The 26,082-nt window shown below is 38.6% G+C and overlaps 1 protein-coding gene and 1 pseudogene across 14 annotated transcripts in view; both read left to right on the top strand.

Annotated features, from left to right (window-relative positions):
* SRPK2 (SRSF protein kinase 2) overlaps positions 1-26,082 on the top strand; it is a 247,745-nt gene that overhangs the window by 95,584 nt on the left and 126,079 nt on the right. For 5 of the 14 annotated variants that reach the window (XM_061413924.1, XM_061413925.1, XM_061413922.1 and 2 more), the window contains one exon: positions 7,792-7,855. The exons of 7 other annotated variants lie outside the window; for them this stretch is intronic. In XM_061413924.1, the coding sequence (XP_061269908.1) occupies positions 7,818-7,855 (38 nt within the window). In that variant the 5' untranslated portion in view covers positions 7,792-7,817. Of the gene's footprint in view, positions 1-7,600; positions 7,856-8,228; positions 8,449-26,082 lie in introns of those variants that run through there. 2 more of the 14 variants (XM_061413928.1, XM_061413923.1) reach the window with 2 other exon arrangements.
* The window catches only part of LOC133246027 (large ribosomal subunit protein uL23-like), a 33,040-nt pseudogene continuing 25,099 nt past the window's right edge, over positions 18,142-26,082 (top strand).

Below are 26,082 nucleotides of genomic sequence, written 5' to 3'. Positions count from 1 at the left end.
CGAAGAATTGATGCTTTTGAACTGTGGTGTTGGAGAAGGCTCTTGAGAGTCCCTTAGACAGCAAGGAGATCCAACCAGTCCATCCTAAAGGAGATCAGTCTTGGGTGTTCATTGGAAGGACTGATGTTGAAGCTGAAACGCCAATACTTTGGCCATCTGATGCGAAGAGCTGACTCATTTGAAAAGACCTAGATGCTGGGAAAGATTGAGGACAGGAGGAGAAGGGGACGACAGAGGATGAGATGGTTGGATGGCACCACCAACTCAATGGACATGAGTTTGGGTAAACTCCGGGGAGTTGGTGATGGACAGGGAAGCCTGGTGTGCCGCGGTTCATGGGGTCATAATAGAGTTGGACACAACTGAGTGACTGAAATGAATGGGGTGGGAGTCGGAGAACCAGTCACCCCTTATCCTGTGGATATCAGGGGATGACTGTAATAATATGATTGGGTATCTTATAAGTAATAATGGAATTGTAATGTTGGATATTTTTGCAGACTATTTAAGAGTATTATTATTTTCCCCTGGTAGTCTCTCAAAATCAAATAATTATCATTCTTGAGACACTTCAGTTCAGTTCAGTCTCTGTCGTGTCCAACTCTTCGCGACCCCATGAATCGCAGCACGCTAGGCCTCCCTGTCCGTCACCAACTCCCAGAGTTCACTCAAACTCATGTCCATCGAGTCAGTGATGCCATCCAGCCATCTCATCCTCTGTCGTCCCCTTCTCCTCCTGCCCCCAATCCCTCCCAGCATCAGAGTCTTTCCCAATGAGTCAACTCTTCGCATGAGGTGGCCAAAGTACTGTAGTTCCAGCTTTAGCATCATTCCTTCCAAAGAAATCCCAGGGCTGATCTCCTTCAGAATGGACTGGTTGGATCTCCTTGCAGTCCAAGGGACTCTCAAGAGTCTTCTCCAACACCACAGTTCAAAAGCATCAATTCTTCGGCGCTCAGCCTTCTTTACAGTCCAACTGTCACATCCATACATGACCACTGGAAAAACCATAGCCTTGACTAGACGGACCTTTGTTGGCAAACTTAGCACCAGTGAATCAACTTACCTTGATTATTCCTAACGATAACTAAACTTCTTAACTCATTTTATATTGTCATTTGTCAGTGGATTTGCCTGAGGTTCAAACTTTTTTTTTTGTATTGTCCCATCAGTTTTGTCTAAAATTGCATACTCTGTTGCCGATTTTCAGTGTTTACTTTGCTCTGGAGTTTCATTTTATAAATAAAATGAAAACACTTATCTTTTTTTTAAAGACTTATTGGAGAAGGGAAGGGCTACCCACTCCAGTAATCTGGCCTAGAGAATTCCACGTAAATAGTCCATGGGGTCACAGAGTCAGACACGACTGAGTGACTTTCACTTACTTACTGATTGATTTTGTTTTTTTGGCTGTGGTGTGTCTTCATTGTGGTGTATTCTCATTGTTGCAGGCTTCTCATTTGGGCTTCTCTTATTGCGTAGCACAGACTCTAGGCACACCACCAGCTCTAGTGCTTGGCTCAGTATTTGTTGCGTGCATGGACTTAGTTACTCCAGGCATGTGCGATCCTTCTGGACCAGGGATTGAACTGATGTCTCTTGCATTGCAAGGCAGATTCTTAACCACTGGACCACCAGGGAAGCCCTGATGGTTATTTTTGCTTGCACAACTTTTGCTTTTTTGTGCATTCTCATCACAAAGAAACCTGGAATAATAGGGACTCCTTTTTAGGCTAGACTGATCTTTCAGATGTTGGGCAGTTAATACTTGATGGACCTTCGTAGATGGCTCAGAGAGGCTGCTTCACTCCTTGCCCCTTTGAGAAGGGTATCTTGTGTGTCAGTCTCCTGAATTTTCAGTCAAGACCTCAGCACTTGGTCTTAGGTGGTACAGGGTTTGACACCTGAGCCAGAAAAGTGTCTGCAGGCCCTCTTGTGGACTTAAACAAAAGATACTCGCTTAAGTTGGAGACACCAAGAGAAGGCTATAAGTGTGCATCCCAAGGCAGTAGAATCTGCAAATGTGTGAAGTAAAGAGGAGAAGCAGTTAATTGGTAGTGAAGGAGAAATAGAATTAGAGTCAGAGGTGTTGACCACCAGAGTGGGAAGCCTTAAGGTGGAGAATAGTCCCTTTGAACACTTGGTACCGTAACTGGGTTTCAAAAGCTGCCCTGTTTTCTGAACAAGATTCTGAGACCTACTGAGGCTTTTTCTTCTTCTAGATTTATTCTTGCTGTATTATCCTATCATCTGAAGTAACCTGAGCACATACCTGTTTCTTGTAGCCTGAAAGTCCTCCAAACTTGACAAGTGGGAGGAAATTTAGTAAATCTGTTGGAATAACACCTGTGTTAAAAGGATGAAGGCCCTAGAGTTTAGGTAGAACTGTTTGTCCAATTGCGATGTCTTATTTAATTTCCATGTCATAAGAGTTAGGGGTCCTGTCTGAGCTCATGCTTGGTGTTGCGTGATCTTAAAGGACATGGTAGTGGATCGTCTCCATTACAGCCCTGTGTTACTCTTATGCTGCTGTTGCTCTTAAAATTCTAGGTGGATTCAGGACTGCTCTGTTTCTCTTAGGGTCTGAATCTTTGAAGCACCTCCTTTACTGTACTTTGTTTCAGTAGTACTTATCAGTCACCAATATTCCTTGTCAGGGATCTTAGGAATTGGTTCATCTCTGGACCCTAATTGTTCTATGAATCTTCACACTCATGGTATTGAATGGAAAATGAAGTATTAGAGATAGTAGGCCATTAGCTGAAGAGTTGAACTATTCATCTTTACAAGAAGTTTGAGTATGTTTTAAAGTGTGAGTGTAATAAGAATAAACATCATAAAGCAGGTCTGTAAGTTGGATAGAAGAGAATGAATGGGCAAAGTCTCAGTGAATTGGTTTTTCTTCTTTGTTATATATATTTAGTCATGAATAAGAAGAGTATGATATCATAGACCAACCAGTTTTACTCAGGAAAGTTGACTAATCGTGATGATTTTAATTTATTGGATGTATGAGAAAATTGTCTCCCCTAATGGCTCAGTGGTTAAGAATTCGCCTGCAGTGCAGGAGATGTAAGAGACATGGGTGGGTTTGATCCCGGGGTGGGAAAGATCCCCTGGAGGAGGGCAAGGCAACCCATTCCAGTATTCTTGCCTGGAGAATCCCAGAGACAGAGGAGCCTGGCGGGCTACAGTCCATGAGGTGGTAGAGTCAGATATGACCAAAGTGAGTTAGCACACACGCACACATGAGAAAATCACATTTAAGAAGTTGATTTAGAAGAAGGCTGGAATATTCTGCTTGGGTTGGTAGGTCCTTGGAAATTAGCGGTAGTTCTCAGAGACAGCAGTAATCCTTTGGAGAAGATGAAGAATGTTTTTGTTACCAGTTGTTTAACTTTTCACTCCTCAGATTCTTCTTTGTAGACTTCTGTGATTCAGTGGTGTGATGATCTCTGCAGACTCTCCTAGCTCTACTAAATTCTAGTTGCTGGAATCTCAGAGTAATTTTATCTGGAAATATTTATTTAAGAACTAGGAACTTAACTATATTTTAACTTTAAATTGAGTAGAACAGCTTAAGAATAGTATGAGAGTGTCAAGAAGTAAGTGTGAATTGAAGTGAAAATTCAGGTCTTTATCTCTAAGGAAGCTGTGGTCTCAGAGAGAGTGACCCAGTGTATGTATTTTAGTAATTCTGTAATGCAGGTACATGTGATAATGTAGAGGGGCAGAGGAGACAAACTGTATTTTGTCTGGGAAGATGTCAGGGAAGAGGTACCGTTTGGGCTGAGATGAGAAAAATGAGTTGGGGGGCTTCCCTGGTGGTTCAGTGGTTAAGACTGAGCTTCCACTGCAGAGGGCAAAGGTTCAATCCCTGGTTGGGGAACTAAGATCCCACATCCTCTGCAGCATGGCTAAAGAAAGAAAGAAAGAGTGAGTTGAGTGTTTAACAGAGTAGACAGTGGCATTCTAGGGAGAGGAAAGTGCATGAGAGAAGACTTGGTGGTATGAGAAAACATGATCCTTGGAGAATCACAGACTAGAGATCAATATTCTGGAGCATTATATATATATATATATATGTGTGTGTGTGTGTGTGTGTGTGTATGTATATAATATATATATAAGGAGAATGGTGGCAGTAATATTCCAAATGAAACACGGGTGCTAGTCTGGGATCCCTCAAAAATGTCTGTCTTAGTGGGGCAATGATGTTGCTGCTCACTGAGGTAAAGCCTGTAACAGGACACATTAGACTGGTTAAGTTAGATTTGTTTTGTTGTTGTTGTTGCTGGCTGCACTGCATGGCTTGTGGGGGTCCTAGTTCGTTGACTGAATTGAACCCAGGCCCTGGCAGTGAAAGCACTGAGTCCTAACCACTGGACCACCTGGGAATTCCCAGTGAGGTTAGTTGTAGACATTGTGTTCACAGCAAACCGGGGATCATCCATGTGAAAATGCCAAGTAGGCCTGGAAAGATATATAGTTCTAGGGTTCAGGAGACAGTATTGGGCTAGAAATTCAGATCTGGTCATCATCAATGCCTTGATAGTTATCCATGTCAGGGGTGTAGATAGAAGAGTCAGTGAGTGGAATCACCACCATTTAAGGTCCAGGTGAAAAAACGATCCAGCAAAGAACCCAGGGGAGAATCATAAGAACCCAAAAGCACTGAAAACAAAGCTTGCATTGTTCTATAATGTTGCTTAGAAATTAAAACAAACTTATGACTTAAAAAGAATCAACTTAATTATAATTTTCAATAATTTATTCACACTTCCAGATACTACTAGCTTAATTCTTTGTGAAATAAGCAAATGTGGCCATCTTTGTACTCACTGGCCTGAATGTATAAATGGAGATTGTGGATGGTTGAATATGTGTTTGCAAGGTTGTAAAACTGCTGCTTTGGAAGTACCAAGGAGGGATGGAGAAGAGAGTAATTTAAAATTGAGGGGATGGGCTGGATGTAAGGTTTCAAAATGTGAACTTATAAAAACAGACCAGATCTCTATGTCAATTCATAAACCAAAGTAAATTCTAGAAGGCAACATATTGGAGAAAATAGGATGACAATTTAAAATTTTTGGTGTGAGGAAAGTTTGTAAAGAGATTGGTGGAATTAATTGCAGAAAAATAAAGTGTAGGGTCTTGGATACTGTGAAATATCCAGTATGAATATAGAAAAACAACTAATTTGGGGGACAGATTTGCAGTACATGTGAGAATGTGTCCTGTGTGTGGTCATGGTGGTAGATGACTCAGGTGATCAGGGGTTCAAGACACTTGGGGAGGCCAAAGGCCATGGGACTTAGCCAGGAGTATTTGAAATCATATTGACATGAGCATCAAAGCCCCCAGGACTGTGTCGGATATTGTGGTGGAATGAACATAGGGATAGTCAGGCCCAAGAATGGTATTGATAAGGATTAGATAGGAGTGTTGAAGGAATGTGTGGCTCTCAGTGGATACAATGTTATCATGGTATTTGTGAACATTCCGGAACCTTTCAGTCCTTCTGGAGCTATAAACAAATCTGAAGGTTTGAAGAAAATGTGAAAATCATTTTGGAAGCCTTCTCATGAATTATTTGAAACTTTTTTGATTTGTAGTTTCCAAAATCACCAGCCAGAAACTGGTTTAGAGCTTTGACTTTCCTAATACATGTGTAAGATGGGGATATACTTCATTAGAGCTATGCAGTTTAATCTTGGAGACTTTGAGCTCAAGTGCACAGGAAGTGTGAACTTTCTGTCTTTGTGGAATGAAAAACTGCGACAACAAAAAATGCAAGTGTCACCCCATTCCTGCAGTGGCTAGTTGATAAACTGAGAATAATTCTCTAGGTATATAGGAAGGCAGAGATACAGGTTAAAATTTAATTTCCACTTATAATAGTACTGCAGTGATAGAAAGATGTATGTTATGGGTGGCAATAAGAAAGAGAAGGTGGATTAAAATTATAGAAAAGCTCTTTAAAGTGGGACAGACCTAGTCTACCTCATTATGTTATTCAGCAAATATTTATTTAGGATCCCATCCTTTTCTGGGCACTTCCTAGTAAATAGCAATAGGCAGAAATGGCTTATTACTTTGTGCCGAGCACAGCACTGTTTGCCTTTCATGAGCTTTGTCATTAAATCCTCACAGTAACGCTTCACATAGAATTATTATCCCCATTTTATAGGAGAGGAGATAGAGGCTTAGAGAGTTTTAAGTAATTTCCCCAAGGTCGTATCACTATTAAAAATGACGGAGGAGTCCGCTTTCAGATCCAAGGCTGCTTGGCGGTGGAGCCTGGAGCCTGAGTCTTAAATGTCTTTTTAAACGGGGCGTTACTGAGCGTTCACTATGGCACCAGGTGCCAGGCTCTGTAATCCACGTAAGAATCCTCAAGGTAAGTTTCGTTATCATCATCTTCAGTTTTACCGCTGTGCTGTGTGCTCTCCCCAGTGGTAGTTTGGCTGTAGCCTGTGGTAGATTTTATGCTCTCATCAGATATTCACGCCAGCTTTATAATGCCCATTGGATGAAGCTGTTAGCTTCAATTTGGAAAAACTATTTTAGCAGCATTGAGAGGGTATTTTTGTACAAATCCATTGTATTTTATGCAACTATTTATTTTCCTTTTTCCTTTACATCTCATATTCCTTGTATTTCTAGAATTAAGATTCTTAAAAAGAAAAAAATCGTTTTACCCTTTAAAAAAATCTGAAAACTATTGAGGTCTACTTTGAAATTTCATGACTGCCTGTAGATTTTGGTGGCACTGTGTTTTATGTTTGATATGTGAATTTTTAAGATTTTGAATAGGAAAACATTTACAAATAGGAAACCAGCTTTATATATATGAAATAGTCTGGGTAATAGGACCATGTCAATTTTTTTTCACATAAAATTATGTTCTTGGGTTAGTGGTTAGTATTTTAAAGGAAATGTGTTAGGTTTTCCCCCTTTTTCCTCTTTTATTTTTATCTGACTTTCCCTTTTAGTCTGTGATCTGTTTTTCCAAATCAATATGAGCAATGATCTTTTAATTAAATAGAATTGGTGCTTACATTTCTGTTGCAGATAGCATTGTCAGTCCTCTCCTAAAAGGACAAGTATATTATCTGCTCGGTAACTGGGTGTTGCTGTTCACTTGTGCTGTACTGCAAAGGAGGAGGGGAAATTAAGGTGTAAAACAGAAATGTTTTTCTAAAGAGTTAGGGAGTAGGTACTAAATGTATCTTTAATTAAAAGTCAATCAATAAATTTTAACAAAGATTAAAATATTTTAATCTAAAAATTTGGGTTCTGGTTTAATATTTCATTCTTAAGTGACAAAAATGATTCACTGAGCCATATTTTTCAGGGCTGGTGAAATAGAAGTAGCCAAGGGTTGCCTGTCTGTTCATTACAGTCTGTAACTTTATTATTCCAACTTCTCAAATTATCTAGTAAATTGAATCCAGTTGTTAGCACTTTTAGTTTGTATTTTAATTTGCCTCATTTAAAATCATCTTGGAGAGCCATGCTAGTTCTACCTTAAAAAAGAAAACACCCCTCTGCTTGGCAGAAATGGTACTTCCTGCTTTCATAAACAGTCATGTGCATAGTTTAGCAAGGCCTGATGCCTCTGGAGCTTTTTCCCTTTATAGCACCATTGAATCCCAGTCCTGACAGAAGTACTGCGAATCTTGTGGCCTCATTCTGAACAAAAGGGATTAGAGAAGAAAAATCTCTTGATATAAGGCTTGAAAGCAAGGGCAGGCAATCTTGGTTGTGAATATTTTCTGATTTTTCCAGAAATCAAGCAGAAGATTGAGCTGCTGATGTCAGTTAACTCTGAGAAGTCGTCCTCTTCAGAAAGGTACAGCTACATCTCTTGCATGAACAATTAATGGTGTAGCATTGCTAAGAAACAAATCAGGGCATATTGTTTTCTTGTCAAGTTTGCTATATAACGTATGGTACTGCATGCTGGTCATTGTGCTGTTTTGAAGGTGTGTATTGGGTAAGCTGTTCTGCTTTTACAAAAGGGGTAATTGATTTTTTTTTTTTAATAGTGAAGCCTAATCAGCTGCAGCATGCACACCATAACACAGCAGAGCGCTGGCTTATGTGTGACAGCTGTTGAAGGCTTTAAAAAATAATTTACTTAGCTAGAAAATAAACAAAAATCTTGCTTTCTTTAAGGAAATAGTACTAGGTTTTCTTCCTATGTTTTGAGGAAATTTTGCTACACAAAATTTCCAATATTGTTTGTAAGGTCTAGGTTAAAAATACTTAGCTTTTGGTTGTAATAAATATTTTCTTGTGTGGAAAGGGAGTGCCATTTGTAAATAGCTTAGGAATTGCAAACCCACATATTAGTCACATTCTGAAAGAGAGATACGATGCTTCTTCAAGTCTGTGCTAGGAAATGGAACAGTCACTGCATGCAGTAATGGTTCATGCCTGCAGGTAAGGACAAAATGACTCAGAAGTATTTTTAAAGCGATTATTTTATCTGTCAGTCAAATGATTATACCTGTAAGGAGATATTTCCATAAAATGTCTGTTTAACTTAATGAATAGAATTAAGATACATTTCTCTCAAGTCAGAAATGAGACTATAGTTGCCTATTTTTATATGTAAATGTGTGTTCACTTCTGTTTACCAAAGGTTTATACTACATAATATTTTAAATTGAAGTTCTTGGGCATACAATTGGTACTTACTTTTCTGTTGGTTACCTAATAGTTTATACCTAATGTTGATATTTTTATATTTAAGATGTGTTGATTTATCTCTTTCCTGGTTACTCTTCAGGGTTGTCTTTTTGTTCATATTTAATATTTAGGAAGATATTTTGGAGAAATAATTTGCTAGATAAAGAATGATGTAGGAAAAACACCAGAAAGAAAATAGGTGAAGAACCCAGCATGGTAAAATGAATTTAATTATAGTACACTAGTGTATGGAGGACATGATCTGATGGCAAAATGATGACATTAAATTGATTTATTAGTATAATTGGGTGAAAGGCCTCTGGCTTTAATTTAGGGAATTATAAATAAGGAAGATATTACTGCTTTCTTTAGAGGTTGAAGATAGAAAAATTTAGACACATTTGTGTTTATTTTTATGTAGCTTCTAACTTCTCGTTTGTGCCTAGCTATCCCATTTTAAGCGTTCTTTTTTGCTGACATAAAAAACAATCTTCAGCCTTGTGAATATTCTGCCAGTAAAATGGTGGTGATGGGAATGGGAGAGGATGGTGGTGTAAATAGTGATCGGACTGGGTGCCAACTGTAATGTTAGAGTTTTGTTACTAGGAAGAGCATTCTTAATGGCATGACAACAGTAATTATGTTGGCTTTTTGAGTATCATGTTTTCTCTATTGAGAAATTGAAGGTTGAACAGAATGGATGAGTATTACCAAGAAACAAGTTTGGAATGGGTGAGGCTTTTATGGTTAAAATATACTCTTATAAGGAAATATTCTAAAATATTTTGGTAAAGACATTTATTTATTTTAAAATTATTATTACTGTCTCACCTAAGGTCTTGTGGTTAAATCTGATGAAAGGGAGGATGAATGCAGACATGATTTTAAAGTTTAGAAATCAGCCACTGTGCTTATGACAGTTCTATACACATTTTTACCAGAGCTTGCTTGCTTTATTATTCTTTTGGGGGTTGTTCACACATAAATTTAGCAATTGTGATATGCTGACCTAATGGATATTAATGTAGTTTATGGATCAGCCAACACTTTGCTAACACAGAAGTTGTTTTACTAATGTAGGCATATTAAAAATAGAAATTACTCTTCCCCCCTCATTTAAAAAGTTATACAATGATAAATAGTCATTCGTTTTGTTTTGTTTTGTTTTTTTTATCTGGATGAATTTGAAAACCAAGAATCTGAAGTTTAAAAAAAAATTACGGCCTAATTATACTATATTCGGCCTACAAATTTAATATAGTATCCTGTAGCATTGCCACTACACTCTGCAGTTCCTTGTTCTCTAATCACCTAAATTTTTAACATATTTGACTGTTTTATTTTAAATTATTTATTTGAAGCATGGCATGAGTCTTAAAGATATTTGGAATTTACCTCTGGTCAGTATTTCCATGTATTTATTGGTTAAAAAAAGAATGAAGAAACCTTTTTTCTTTAAAGAGAGTTATCTTTTCTTACGATTGGTTTTTGTTTACTGTCTGCAGTGTAGCATGCTCTTTCAATGTTTGGGAGAATCAAGTGGAGGAATGATGTTTTAAGTACAAAATACAATAGGTACACAAACAGTGATGTGATGTTCCTAATAATCTTAACAGATCTCGATACACCTTGAAATTTATTTATTTATTTGTAACACCTTAAACAGAATGAGGGGGATCCATCCAATGTCATTTGGCCAGGGAGGTGTGGAGCACTTCTTTTCAGAATGGCTGACTCATAGGACAAAAACCAGTTGGGTGACAAAAGTTACAATTTATTTTTTGGTTTTATATGTTGGATAGAGAGGAAAAAAAAGTTAACTTACCTACTTAAAAAATTAAGGATGGAGAACACTATTGAATGAATAAAAAACCAAATGATCCTAATTATTGCCAGTTAAAAGGAACACATATGTGGCAAGAGTGCCCTTCTGCAGATTTTAGGAATAAACCTTACACTGAGTATTTTTCTTTTAATGGAGCTGCTGTTGCATAGATGAATTGTATTCAGCTTAAATATGATAGAGACAAGGGTCAGGCACAATTTTACTTCTTCATCTACTACTACTTCCTATTTTTAAAAAAAAACGTGTATTAATTTGATGCAAAAATTAAATTTTCAGATATTTGCTTCTTCTTGCGTTTTCCTAGCTAGAACACTCCAGGCAAGTGGAAATTTATGGGGTTACAGTTGGTGGGGAAGAAGAGGATGGTAATAATGATAATACCTAGGAAAAAATATAATGATCATTTATTCAACATTTGTAGATGATCATTTATTAAACATTTTCAGATACTAGTTCTAAGTGAGGAAAATGTGTGTGTGAAGGAGTGGGGTGCTGTTGGAAGGACTCTGATAAATCATTCCCAGAAAGGTCCTGAGTGAACAGAAAGCACTTTGCTCTACTACAAATTTTTTCATTCTATTACTGCTTCTTCAGTGGGCTCATGAACAAATTCAGACCATACTTAATACAGAAGAGTTGAGCCCAGAGTAATGAGAGCTATGATCCCCAGTCCATCTAGGCTGAGTTCAGAAAGAGTTGAGGAGGTAAGAGATAAGGGGCTTGAGAAGCTGAGAATCCGCATCCGCCATAAACATTGCCCACATCTGCTGTTATATGTGAATGAATGATGTGATTAATAAGGTTCACAGTCACTCAGAAATTAAAGGTGTGTCAGTGTGTAGGAAATGTAAATATCAGTGCCTTGTAGGAAATCCATTTGCTTTTCAGGAAATGGATACCGAAAGGACCATTTCTTGTTGTGTATGTGTTTCTTACTATTTTTCTTTTTTTGCTGTCAAAAGGGGTTTTTATATTGGAATAGATAAGTAGTATCCTAGATCTTTAGCATCCCACAAAGCTAGCACATACTTGGCAAGTTGCTGCTGCTGCTACTGCTGCTAAGTCGCTTCAGTCGTGTCCGACTCTGTGCGACCCCACAGACGGCAGCCCACCAGGCTCCCTTGTCCCTGGGATTCTCCAGGCAAGAACACTGGAGTGGGTTGCCATTTCCTTCTCCAATGCATGAAAGTGAAAAGTGAAAGTGAAGTCGCTCAGTCGTGTCCGACTCTTAGCGACCCCATGGACTACAGCCTACCAGGCCCCTCCGTCCATGGGATTTTCCAGGCAAGAGTACTGGAGTGGGTTGCCATTGCAAGTTGCTAGCTACCTTTTAAAGAAGAGAGAAGAGGGAGGGTATGGGGAGGGAGGAGGGGGGAGGGTTCAGGATGGGGAACACAGGTATACCTGTGGCGGATTCATTTCGATATTTGGCAAAACTAATACAATATTGTAAAATTTAAAAATAAAATTTAAAAAAAAAATAAAGAGAGAAAGGGAGAGGGAGAAAGTATCATAAAAATAATTATGCTGTGGCCTATATTCTACCAATGGTATGTAGACAGAGTTGGTAAGAGGTGGTGGAGATTGGTGTGTTGCTCCTCCATTCATATAAGGGCATTTGAAATACATATGGAACCCTTGCTGTATGGCATGTGGGATCTTAATTCCCTAACCAGGGATGGGACCCGTACCTGCTGCAATGGGAGTGTGAAGTCTAAAGCACTGGGCCACCAGAGAAGTTGCGAATTTGTGCTATTTTTGTGTATATATTTTAGTTCCTCTTCTTACTTTGGAGCCTATTCAGTGAAGAGAAAAAGGGCATATGATAATAATGCGTGGTTGCAGAAAGCAAAAAGAGAAGTCTGGAAGAATCAGGAGAATGGAAGGGAAAGAATAAATAAGGATCTCACCATATGAAGAGAGAAGAAAGTAAAGGATGTTCAGTGGAAAATGATCCAGGATCAAGGGGTCTTTTATTTGCTCTGATGTTGAGTTTATTTTTCTCCATGTTGCTGTGGTGAAGTAGTTGTGAGAGGAGAGCCAAATTTTATAAGATTCTCTCTTCGTTGAACCTATCCCCTTCCCATTCCAATACAGAGGGTAGTGGGCCTCAGTGATCACTATTTTTCCCCTTCGCACCTGTCACTCTGACATTCTTGGCTTTGTTTCTGTATTTGCAGGATAGGAGCATTTGAAACATTTTTCTTGAGTGTTGAGGTAACTGTGGCTTACTGGGTTGTCTTTTGTCTATTCTGTCTTTATGCTTGCTTCTGCTTTTATTTATTATTTAGTAATATTTAAATTGTAGTTGTATATGGGAAAGTGTACAGATCATTATCAAATTCAGTTTGATTTTTTTTCTTTCTTGCGTAGTTTATGTGTTGTATCTAAATCTTGGCCAAGTCCATGGTCACTAAGGTTTTCTTCTAGATTTGCATATAGAAATTTTCAGCTCTTAATATTTAAGTCTGTGATTAATTTTGGGCTTTAGTATTAAGGTAGAAGTTGCCATTGTTTCTGTGCATGACTAGTCAGTTGTTTCATCTCTTTTTGAGTAATATATGTATGTATGTATACACACACACACACACTCTGCATACTCTTTTGGTGTGTCTTCTCCCAGTGTTACGTATGTGAGATTCGTATGTGTTTTCCTGTGTAATTGTAATTGATGCAGTCTCATTGCTGTACAGTATTCAACATATGAATATACCTAACAGTAGATAAATAATCTGTTCTATTGATGAGCTTGTGGAATGTTTGCAGTTGATAGTTATTAGAATTAGTGCTACTGTGAGCATTTGTATACATGTCTTTTGGTGAATGAACCTTTGCATAGCATTTCTGTTGCGTGTATTCCTAGGAGTGCAGTTGCTGAACTTTGGTGGATATTGCCAACTTTCCGAAGCAAATGTGCCAATCTGCACTCCCACCAGCTGTGCTCCAGGTCTTTGCCAGCTGGCTTCTGTATATTCTTTCTCTCTTCCCTTCCCTTTCCCTTTCTCTCCTTACTTCCTATTTCTTTTACCATTCTGGTGGATGTGCCAGGGTGACCTAGAGTTTGAACCTTTTTGAAGAGGACTAGAGGCAGATAGGGGACTATTTCTGAGTTCCTAAGGTGGCTCAGTTGGTAAAGAATCTGACTGTAATGCAGGAGACCTGGGTTTGATCCCTGGGTTGGGAAGATTCCCTGGAGAAGGAAATGGCCACCCACTCCAGTATTCTTGCCTGGAAAATCCCATTGGTAGAGGAGCCTGGTGGACTACAGTCCATGGAGTTGCAAAGAGTCAGACACGACTGAGTGGCTAAATCACCAGCAAAGATATTTAGGAAGAAGATCAGAATGAGAAGTTTAGACCAAACATGAACCAGAGGATATAGCCATATGAGGTACTGCTCTCCCACTCATGACTTCTAGTCTTTTACCTGGGTGTTAGAGACCATAGGTATTAATATCAGTTTTCAGATTTGGTTTTAGTAACAAAATTTTTTCGTCAGCTGAACCTTCTTTGAAACCTTTCATGAAAAACATAAAAAAAGAAAAGTGTGAACAGGGAAGCAGGAAAGTGAGCAGAGCCCCACAGTTTTGACACTCAGCCACCCCAGCCCTGAGAACCCCTCCCTAGAGTTCTAGTCCCTGCTACTTTAAAACCCTTGATGGAGGTAGGCCCCATAGGTCTGATGAAGAAATTATGACATTTTTTATATGTTTTGGTCTAAGTGTAGTTGTTCCTAAATTATTTTTTTCATTTGTTACCTATTTAAACTTTGATTCTGTATTCTGATGCCTCTTGAGAAGGTTGCCATATTACAGCCATTTCAAACCTTCCAGAATGCAGATCTTCTCAGGTAGGTAACTCCACTTTACAGACTCTTCTGCTGTCTTCCTGTTGTTCTTGGCCTAAAGGTGAACCATTGAGCACTGGTACTCTTCAGCCTAGCCTCAGACTCCTCCACTTTGGGCATGTTCCTCCTGCCTTGCTATTTTGCACCTCCTAACCCTATCATCTCAAGGAAACCCTGTCTCGGTCAAAGTATGCCTATTATAAGCCATTACAGAACCGTGCATCTTTCCGTTGTAGAATTTGTCACAGATGCTGTTTGCCAACTGCGATTGTCAGTGACATTTGGTTTACTTACTGGTTTACTTACTATTAGCCCCAAATTATGATCTCAAATGCAGAAGTGCTCTCATCACAAAATATTTTTTATGTCATCATTTTCAGCTTATAAATTATGAACTTTGTGTGAAGGTTTTTTTTTTTTTTTTTGGTGTAGGGAGTTACCAATTTCTATGGTACTGACATAGATTAAGTCAATTATATATATATATGTGTGTGTGTGTGTGTGTGTGTGTGTATATATATATATCAGTTCAGTTCAGTCACTCAGTTGTGTCCTACTCTTTGCGACCCCATGAATTGCAGCAGGCCAGGCCTCCCTGTCCATCACGAACTCCTGGAGTTCACTCAGACTCACGTGCATCCAGTCAGTGATGCCATCCAGCCATCTCATCTTCTGCCATCCCCTTCTCCTCCTGCCCCCAATCCCTCCCAGCATCAGAGTCTTCTCCAATGAGTCAGCTCTTCGCATGAGGTGGCCAAAGTACTGGAGTTTCAGCTTTAGCATCATTCCTTCCAAAGAAATCCCAGGGCTGATCTCCTTCAGAATGGACTGGTTGGATCTCCTTGCAGTCCAAGGGACTCTCAAGAGTCCTCTCCAACACCACAGTTCAAAAGCATCAATTCTTCGGTGCTCAGCCTTCTTCACAGTCCTACTCTCACATCCATACATGACCACTGGAAAAACCATAGCCCTGACTAGACGGACCTTTGTTGGCAAAGTAATGTCTCTGCTTTTCAATATGCTATCTAGGCTGGTCATAACTTTTCTTCCAAGGAGTAAGCGTCTTTTAATTTCATGGCTGCAGTCACCATCTGCAGTGATTTTGGAGCCCCCCAAAATAAAGTCTGACAGTGTTTCCACTGTTTCCCCATCTATTCCCCATGAAGTGATGGGACCGGATGCCATGATCTTCGTTTTCTGAATGTTGAGCTTTAAGCCAACTTTTTCACTCTCCACTTTCACTTTCATCAAGAGGCTTTTTAGTTCCTCTTCACTTTCTGCCATAAGGGTGGTGTCATCTGCATATCTGAAGTTATTAATATATATAAAATCATATGATCAAGTATATGTGTGTGTTAAGTTGCTTCAGTCATGTCTGACTCTTTGCAACCTCATGGACTGTAACCCGCCAGGCTTCTCTATCTATCCATGGGATTCTCCAGGCAAGAATACTGCAGTGGATTTCCTTGTGAAGGCAATGGCACCCCACTCCAGTACTCTTGCTTGGAAAATCCCATGGACGGAGGAGCCTGTTATGCTTCAGTCCATGGGGTCGCTAAGCGTCAGACACGACTGAGCGACTTCACTTTCACTTTTCACTTTCATGCATTGGAGAAGGAAATGGCAGCCCACTCCAGTGTTCTTGCCTGGAGAATCCCAGGGACGGGGGAGCCTGGTGGGCTGCCATCTATGGGGTCGCACAGAGTCGGACACCACTGAAGTGACTTAGCATAGCATAAGCTAATTTAACTCTTAATGTCAGAGTTACAAATCTTAGCTTTTTCTATCACCAAAAAAATACAGTTTATTATTATATATATTTACATTTGTTTTAATGCAAAATAGAAATTAAAGTAAATCTGAACATGTTCCACTTGGTTCTGTACTGGTAACATCAAGCCATATAGCCTTTTGTTTCCAAATGTTAGTATTTCAAATGTCACCCTGGTGCTTTTTGTCATGGTTTACACTTCACCTTCTGCTGTTAACATCTTGTTTTTTTGTTTTTTTTAGTGGTTTACGGTGATAAAATACATAACATAAAAACACAAAATTTTATAATCCTTTTTAAATGCTAATTTTCTTTAAAAGGGAATCTTTGTACCCCTCCCACAATGGGTGAACCAGTATCAATTGCTTTTAAAAACAATTGCTGTTAAATTCTGTCTAGATTCTGTTGTCTGATAAAGCCTTCAGGCCTGAGCCATATGCTCTTTCTGTTTACAAGGGAAATTAAATTGGCGGTGTCATAAAAGAGCTTAAATATGTGTGAGTACCAAAGTGAGGCTTGCTCTTTGATATATTCTGATAAATTTAAAGAACCTTGGGAGAGGGGTCATTTTCTCAGTATGTGATTCAATACCTAGTCCAAAGTATCATCTCATCATTTTATGTACCAGCAGTGGCACTTCCTCTTCACTTTGGGAACTCCTCCCCCAAAATGGTAGTTCAGGGAAGTTTTTAACTAATGTGAGCTGCAATGACAATAATAAAAAGTAATTCTAAGCAATCATATTGCAGATTCCCTTTGAGGCAGAAATTAATGTGCCACTAGTTGGAAGAAATTAAGACTAACTTTGGTATAGATTACATTTGTCATGCATCCATTCTCAGTTCTTGGAATAGAACCTGATGCTGGGAATGATTGAGGGCAGGAGGAGAAGGGGGCAACAGAGGATGAGATGGTTAGATGGCATCATTGACTCAATGAACATGAGTTTGAGCAAACTCCAGGAGATACTGAAGAACAAGGAAGCCTGAGGTGCTGCAGTCCATGGAGTCACAAAGAGTTGGATACGACTGAGCAACTGAACAACATCATCATCATCAGGTCATCCAGCCAACATGGATCAGCAGCTGCCATGTGCTAGCCAGTCAGTTATTGGGAGACCAGGGAGCAGCAGTGGCAACACAAAAGCAGAAGAGATTTTGGTGGGTGGCTTACGCCAACATACCCTGGTTTTTGGGTGTGCAATGCTGAGTTACTGCATCATGAATGACTCTATGGTGGGAGGCCATTAGCACTCTTTGAAAGGATTATAAATAATCAATAGTTGCATTTTTAGGGAATGTATAGTAAGACTATAGCTGTGGTGAAGGGTTGCAAACACAATTGTCTACTGAAGGCCACTGTAAAGGAGCTATGAGGGCCTGGTGGGGACTTTAGCAAATTGACAACCACAGCCCCATCTAAAGAGATGGCACTGATCAGCTGTTGCTGATTGCTGCCATGTTAAAACACAGACCAAGTTGTGTGAGTTTCTGTGATTTTCAGGAAAAGTTGAAAATGTGGTTTTCATGTAAGGTGTCTCTTATTTTAATTGAGAGTGCGGATTAGAAAACAAAGCAGAAACTTGTATCAGTCTTTATTTATTTTTTTTTTAAAGAAACTATCTGTTTTCTAAATTCAGTTCATGGTAAACATTTTTTCTACTGTACTGTAGCACATGGATTTACAATTTGTGAGCCACAGACCTGTGCAGATTTATTTTCAAGGAATTTCAAATCATATGAGTACTAAGCATTATCTATAGAATATAAGTCAAACAATTGTCTTGTTAAGGGATATATTTATAGGTTTTCTTGACATTTCAAATACGCAGAAATACTGATGACCTCTCCTCCAATAACCACATGCTAATAAGATACCTCAAATTCCATGAGATATTAACTGATATAGAGTAGAAATGACCTCCAAAAGAGATGCATTTCTCTGATGGAACTTAAACTATAATAAGTAATAAGTAAACTTAAACTATAATAAGTAATCTGAAAATTACAGAGGTAGAACAGTGTTCTGTTTGAATGACTGTCACTTCATCCTTTCCTCCTTTTTCCTCTTTGCTTCCATCTCTCCCCACAAAAAGCATTTTAAAGCTAGTTAGACATAAGAGAAGGGTGTTTGATCCCTGGATTGGGAAGATCCTCTGGAGGAGGAAAAGGCAACCTACTCTAGTATTCTTGCCTGGAGAATCCTATGAACAGAGGGTCTCAGAGGACTCCTGGCGTGTGACAGTCCATGGGTCTTAAAGAGTCGGCCACAACTGAAGCGACTTAGCACGCACGCATGCAGAATACCTACAGTGCAATAGAAAAGGGTCAGAGAAAATACATGTCAGGATAGAAAGTTACGAGGGAGGAGATTCAGATACACACGCAGATATGTGGCGTTTTGCTGTGCAACTTCTGAAGGTGACTAACAGATTTGGCCTTATGTTTTCTAACAGGCAAACTAAAGGAAAAAACATAACATTGCTCTCATTACCTATAAAGAAAAATATACTAATTTATGCAGGAGAATCAAGCCTTAATTATGATTATTATCATCTAACAATCTTTCCCACATATCTCAGAAGATACACTTACTCATTTTAGAATATTCAGATTAAAAAGAAAACAAAGTACTGTGCTTTTATCATTAAAGGTCGGTTATTATTAATGTTTTTAAGGTTAACTTTTGTTTCAGCATAATGTATATCTATAAAATTCAAGCAGATGTATGTTAATAACATCACCAACAAGAAAAACCAGTGTTATACTGACAAATTATTTAGGAATTAACATTTTACACTTAACATATGCAGTTTTTCTTATGTTATGACAAACTTTTTTGCTTACACCCTCATTTGGGATTTTTGTATTAGTCTCTTTTTGAGTGTTTTATAGATGACTTTAGGCAATATGCTAGGCAGTGTCTACTTAGTAGTCTCTTTGCTCCTTGTCTCTTCCTTCTAGTAAAGTCAAATATTGTTGTGGTACCTTTGGTGTTTCTTCTGGTGTTTGTGAGTGATAGTGAAGTGAAGTCTGTATGATCGACTTTAACGAGATACAAGACTCAGTAGATTGTTGTATTCACTTCATTTCAGTTCAGTCGCTCAGTCGTGTCCGACTCTTTGCGACCTCATGAATCGCAGCACGCCAGGCCTCCCTGTCCATCACCAACTCCCGGAGTTCACTCAAACTCATGTCCATCGAGTCAGTGATGCCATCCAGCCATCTCATCCTCTGTTGTCCCCTTCTCCTCCTGCCCCCAATCCCTGCCAGCATCAGAGTCTTTTCCAATGAGTCAACTCTTCGCATGAGGTGGCCATAGTACTGGAGTTTCAGCTTCAACATCATTCCTTCCGAAGAACCCCAGGACTGATCTCCTTTAGAATGGACTGGTTGGACCTCCTTGCAGTCCAAGGGACTCTCAAGAGTCTTCTCCAACACCACAGTTCAAAAGCATCAATTCTTCGGCATTCAGCCCTCTTCACAGTTCAACTCTCACATCCATACATGACCACTGGAAAAACCATAGCCTTGACTAGATGGACCTTTGTTGGCAAAGTAATGTCTCTGTTTTTGAATATGCTGTCTAGGTTGGTCATAACTTTCCTTCCAAGGAGTAAGCGTCTTTTAATTTTATGGCTGCAGTCACCTTCTGCAGTGATTTTGGAGTCCCCCAAAAAACTTAGGCATTTATTAAATTCCTTGAGTGTACTTAGTATTCATGCTAATGAATCTTAACTTTGTAAGAGATTTCAGGAAGTTAAATGATCCAAACTTCTCGCTCCAGACAGATAACCTTCAACACAGATGGTTGGTTTTTCTCTCTTTATTTTTTTAAAAAATGTATAGGAATTAAGATTCTCTAACCTTCCTTGTTAAACCAGGGCCTTGTTGATGTGCAGTAAGTCTTCACTGACGATTGCATAATTTAATCATCTTTTTATTCAAGATCTTCCCTTAGACAAAATGCACTTTTCTTGGTGGAATTTGAATCTTTGGGGAGGAGTAAGGGTAAGGAGTATGCTTTGTACAGGAGTCCAAATCCTTAGTTTAGCCTAGAAGTAGCATGGGAGAAGTCAGAGTGAAATGAAATGTTGTGGGACCATCTGGGAGCTCTAAATATTTGCACATGGCTTGGAATGAGGTAGAAGAAAGGATGGGAAAATAGGTGAGAGAGAGATGTTGTACCCTGATGGAAATGACTCTTCTATGTAGCAGTAAGGGTTTTGACTTTTATGCTATAGTTTACAAGAATCATGGAAAAGTTTCAGTAACAGAGATGTTCTGCCCATGTTGAGAACAGATGCATGCTGCATAAGGCTAAAAGTAGGGTTTTTTAAGGAAGTTCAAAGAAACACATTTTATCTTCTAGGCTTGAAGGTTGTAGCATGTCCTGTAGAGTTGATAATTCATTTGTTCTGGAAATGGGTAAAAAAATTATAGCAGTGTTTTCCATTTGAGTGAGAGAGGGCAGATGAATTCCTTGATGCTGGGAGAATTACCAAGAGAGGCAGTCAGGACTTCCTGGTGGTCCAGTGGCTAAGAATTTGCACTCCCAATGCAGGGGCCCCAGTTTGATCCCTGTTCAGGGAACTTAGTGGAGTAGGAAATGGCAGCCCACTCCAGTATTCTTGCCTGGAGAATTCCATGGACAGAGGAGCCGGGAGGGCTATAGTCTATAGGGTTGCAAAGAGTCGGACATGACTGAAGTGACTTAGCACACACACACTCAGGGAACTAGATGCTACAACCAAGACTCAGTGCAGCCAAATAAATAAATAATTTTTTTTTAAAGCATAATCACGCATGTGTACCTGTGGCTGATTCCTGTCAACGTATGGCAAAAACCATCACAATGTTGTAATTATCCTCCAATTAAAATAAATTAATTAAAAAATAAAATAAGCAATGAGGTCCTACTGTATAGCACAGGAAACTATATTCAATATTTTGCAATAAATTATAAAGGTAGAGAAACTGAAAAAGCATCTAAAGTATATATATATGTATATAAAAGTATATATATGTTTATATATAAATATATATATAACTGAATCACTTTGCTGTGCAGTAGAAACTAACAGAACAATGCAAATCAACTATACCTCAGTTTTTAAAATTTCTTAATAAATGACCTAAAAAAATAAAAGCACACTCACACTCTGCTTTTTTTTTTTAAAGGCTATGAAATACATTTTTCTTCAAGGCTGTAAAAGGAGGTAATTCCGTATTTGTTTGGATGGGTAGATATGCTCTAAAGACAGATAGTTTGCCTGTTGGACTTTCAGTATTTTTTCTGTGTTATATATGGTTAATCATGATTGCAGGATACCCAATAATCATGAATATGAAATATTAAAATATAAAATGTTTGCCTCAAAATTTTCTGTCAACAGTTTGTGACAGAAGTCTTTGTATGGTGTATATATAAAACTTCACTTCTATAATTTATCTAAAATACACCAAGCCAGGCCTGTACAGTGGACTTTCTGTAGTGGTAGAAGGTTCTATAATGTGGTTATGCCTTACTGAGCATTTGATAAGTTGCTCTCATGACCAAAGAATAAATTTTAAATTTTATTTAATTTTAACTTAAAATTTATAACCACTGAATAATATTTTCAGATGGAAATGCCAGTGAACTCTGTTGTCTTAACCTTTCTTTTTTCATTTAGAAAAGATTATTATTTGCTTTATTATTTTTCTTTCCTGACCTCCGCTCTATCCCTTTCCATTTTCTTGTTATTTTGCTTTTTATCCTGACAATATTACAGTGTATGGGTAAAAGAATTTATTTCCTTTTCTTGAACTCAAATTGATAATACAAAGGCATTCACTAGTTATTTGTCGTTTGATAAAGGTGTTTCTTGGAGAAGGCAATGGCACCCCACTCCAGTACTCTTGCCTGGCAAATCCCATGGATGGAGGAGCCTGGTAGGCTGCAGTCCATGGGGTCGCTAAGAGTTGGACACGACTGAGCGACTTCACTTTCACTTTTCACTTTCCTGCATTGGAGAAGGAAATGGCAACCCACTCCAGTGTTCTTGCCTGGAGAATCCCAGGGACGGGGGAGCCTGGTGGGCTGCCATGTATGGGGTCGCACAGAGTCGGACACGACTGACGCGACTTAGCAAAGGTGTTTCTAGTGCCTCTTTCTCTTTTAAGGGCAGAAAAATATCACTTAATTATTTGCCATTGCACCACTTAACTAAATTTTAAATCCTCTTTTTAATGTTGTACTAACGTAACAGTGTTACGTTAGTACAAGTCTGTGTTCCATCTGATTTTATGGTTTAAGGTATCTAGCACATACACACATACACAGATTATTCTCAGATTGTTCTTGGCCTTGTTTTAGCCAGAATTTAAACGAAATCCAAAGACTTCTATAGCGGTCCAGTGGTTTAAAACTATACTTGCACTGCAGTGGGCATGGGTTCAGTCCCTGGTCTGGGAATCCCTACATGTTACCAGGCACTCCCTTCCCTCCTCCAGAATCTGTTCTTGCCCTCTTCAACAAGCCTTTTTGCCCCTCAGCAGTTTTGTATTGATTGTGATAGTACCCCCTGAATTCTGAATGAAAAAGGGTATTTTATTTTAGGGGTCAAGATAATCCTTTGCAGGATTATCTTGCAGTTTGCAGGAAGAGCCTTTGTTTAATGCAAGGCTGAAGAAAGTTTACAAAATTATACTTACAAAATTATACTCACATACAAAATTATACTCACTTATGAAAAAAAATTATACTCATTTATGGAAAAGGAAGTCTGATGGAATTAAATACAGAATTGTGGGAGAAAGTTTTTTTATTTTGTTGCTGAGCTCAGTCATTTTCTTAAGAGATTAAATGTTTGCTTTTATAATTTGACAGTCTGTGTTTGGATAAATGAAAGACTTCTCTAGCGGAATCCTTGGCTGCCTATGATGCAGTTCAACACTTTGGTCTGTTACATGTGATTTTCTCTTTAGTTTAGGACTGTCAATTTTTTCTGGGCTTTTGTAGATGAAGGAAGAGAGTGTATTGATTTATTCATTGCTACAGTGGTACCTTGGTATACTTCTGTTTCACTGTAGATGCAAGTATTTATTTCAAAGTGAACAAATCAAGAATTTGTGTTTGGGTATAATGAGCTGTGCAGTGTCCAGTTCATTCTCGCTCTGTTCCTCCACGGTCATGTGCCCCCAAGGAGCTTCTGCTGCTGTTGCTGCCCTGAGGTCAGCTATGTTCCCTGTGGCAATGTGGCCCCTATTTCACGGTCTCCTGACGTTAACCAGTTATTATCCCTTGTTTCTCAGAGTTACTATAAAGTATTTAATGACTGATGGCAAAGGTGGAACTGATTTTCATAGTAGTAAAACTTCCCTGCTGTTCACCCACCTGATTGTTTAATGGAATCACAGATTTTTGTGGAGAACATTAAAGGCTTTCTGATTCTTAGGACTAGATGCTATGAAGTATCTGTAGAAATATTTTCAGGTGAATGCAAATCAAGTGTTTTCCAAGAAATTCTTCAAATTTAATGTTTTAGAAGGGGATCCACAGAAGTTGACTTTTTCTAAAGATGAGGCTCGCTCTAGTTACCTGATGTGATTTGGTGCTTTTTGTAATTCTAAACTTTTAAATTCCCATGGCATCATTCAGTAGCATTGCTCCTTATATGCATGTAACTTAAAACCTCTATATCTACAAATGTGAAATTGTAGAGTGACTGACATCATGTCCCCCAGTAAGCCTAACACAGCCCATAGCAGTCTTTTTCTAGTCATACAGCACATCAGTGTTTCTTTTCTTGCACTTTTTGCATTTAAGTGCATGTTGTACAGAATAATGTATTTCAATTTAAACACTAGAATAACATTTAGCTCAATGATAGCCTCATGCTTTGAGAAGCACATAGACAACAAGAGCTCATATGAAGAGCTTGAAGATCTACTGTCATGTCTCATTTTATTCCAAGTCATAGGCTTATTGAAAGGAATGTTTGGAGCAATCATCACATTATCAAAAGTATTATTTTCTCTCTAACTTTAATGTATCATAGTTGAGATGATAAAGGTAGAAGTGTACTTATGAATGATGTGGCTCAGTTATAAGAATTTGTTTTTATTAACTAATCAAAAGCATTTAACTCATTTTTTGGACCAGGCTTATATGGCTGAATGTAATGATGAAAATTATCATAGCAAGAAGGGAAATTAGAGATCCAGTTTATCCTCCACCGTTATTTTCTGCATGAGAAAAGCCAGTGCCTGAAATAGTGAAGTGATTTATCTAAGAGTCCAGATAGGATTCTTGTAAACTTTCAGTGTTTATAAAGTTAAGAAATTTGGAGTCTTGGAACATTGCACAAGGCAATTGGTTTGCCTAGTTATCTTCTCTTAAGAAAACCAAGAATGATTATTTTAAATTATACTAGTACTGTTCTTTAATATCTGCTCAAGCCAGAGCATGGAAGAAGTAATATTAAATGCCTTTTGTTTTATAGCACATTTTCATATTCACTATTAATTCTTCAAGAAATCCTTACAGATGTATACTATAGATGGTTCTGTTCCCACTTCATATATAAGAAACCAGTATGTTATGGTTTAACAGTGTCATACCTCAGTTAAGTCAAAGAGGTCCTCTCAAAGCCATATTTTGCAGCTCCATCAACTGTGCTCATGTATTATCTGACAATTTTGAGTATTTTTTGGTAGTAGGTGTCCTGAGTCAGGTCGCATGCATTTAATAATTGAGTTTGTACTCATTTCTTTCTCCACTGACTTCAACATACAAGCAACCAAGAAGGAAAGAGATTAAGAGTGCCAACCTTTGCTTTGAAACAGAACAAATAGAACTAGGACACACAGACAGAATTCAGACTTTTGCTGTCTAGTACTCTAATGCTTGTCCTGATTTACTGTTGTGTGTCATAGTACTTCACACTCAACTACCTGATTCTAGAAGGCGTTTGAGCTACAAACCATTCACATAAAGGGAAAGTTTCCCTTATCTGGAAATGCTTCTCATCAGCAGATTTCACTCATATGGAGTCCCTTTTCTCCTGACAGTCCAAGGCAAGTGAAAGATTGTTGTCACTAACTGGCCACCTCTCAACACTAGTAAAATTTATAGTTAATGTATTCAGTATTCAAAATATCTGGCTCTGAAATAGATAGGCTTAATACAGAAGGTTTCTTTGGTTAGTGAAAAAGTTAGAAGAAAGAGAAGTGAAAGTGATCTGTCTCAGTTTCTTTTTTGATTTCTTCTTTATCCATATGCTGACCCTTCCTCAGAGTCTCTGTCCAAGGTCTGTGCTTTTCTTGGTGTTCTCTCTCTGAAGATGATTTCATCTCTCACGTTTCATTTCTCATGTTTCTATGGTGTTGAGTACCATCTGTGAGCAGACTTTTGAACATATACCTCCAGTTCTCCTTTCTGAGCTACAGACACATATATCCAGCTGCCTGCTTTATATCACTACCTAAAATCTACTGAAATGTCAAATTTAACCTACCCTATACCAAACTCATTATTTGTTAAATTTTTTCTCACTGTGCTGGTAGATAGGTTATATGGCCAATCTGTGCTTCACTTTTCTGTCTTGTAAAATGTATTTGTTGTTGTTGGTTAGTTGCTCAGTCACGTCACATGTCAGACTCTCTGCAAACCTGTGGACTGCAGCATGCTAGGCTTCCCTGTCCTTCACCATCTTCTGGAGCTTGCTCAAGCTCATGTCCATTGAGTCAGTGATGCCATCCAACCATCTCATCCTCTGTCTTCCCCTTCTCCTGCCTTCAATCTTTCCCAGCATCGGGGTCTTTTCCAATGAGTCAGCTCTTCAAATCAGGTGGCCAAAGTATTGGAGCTTCAGGTTCAGCATCAGTCCTTCCAATGAATATTCAGGATTGATTTTCTTTAGGATTGACTAGTTTGATCT

Source organism: Bos javanicus, chromosome 4, assembly GCF_032452875.1.
Source record: "Bos javanicus breed banteng chromosome 4, ARS-OSU_banteng_1.0, whole genome shotgun sequence".
Lineage (NCBI taxonomy): Eukaryota > Metazoa > Chordata > Mammalia > Artiodactyla > Bovidae > Bos > Bos javanicus.
This window is presented reverse-complemented; position numbering and strand designations above follow the sequence as displayed.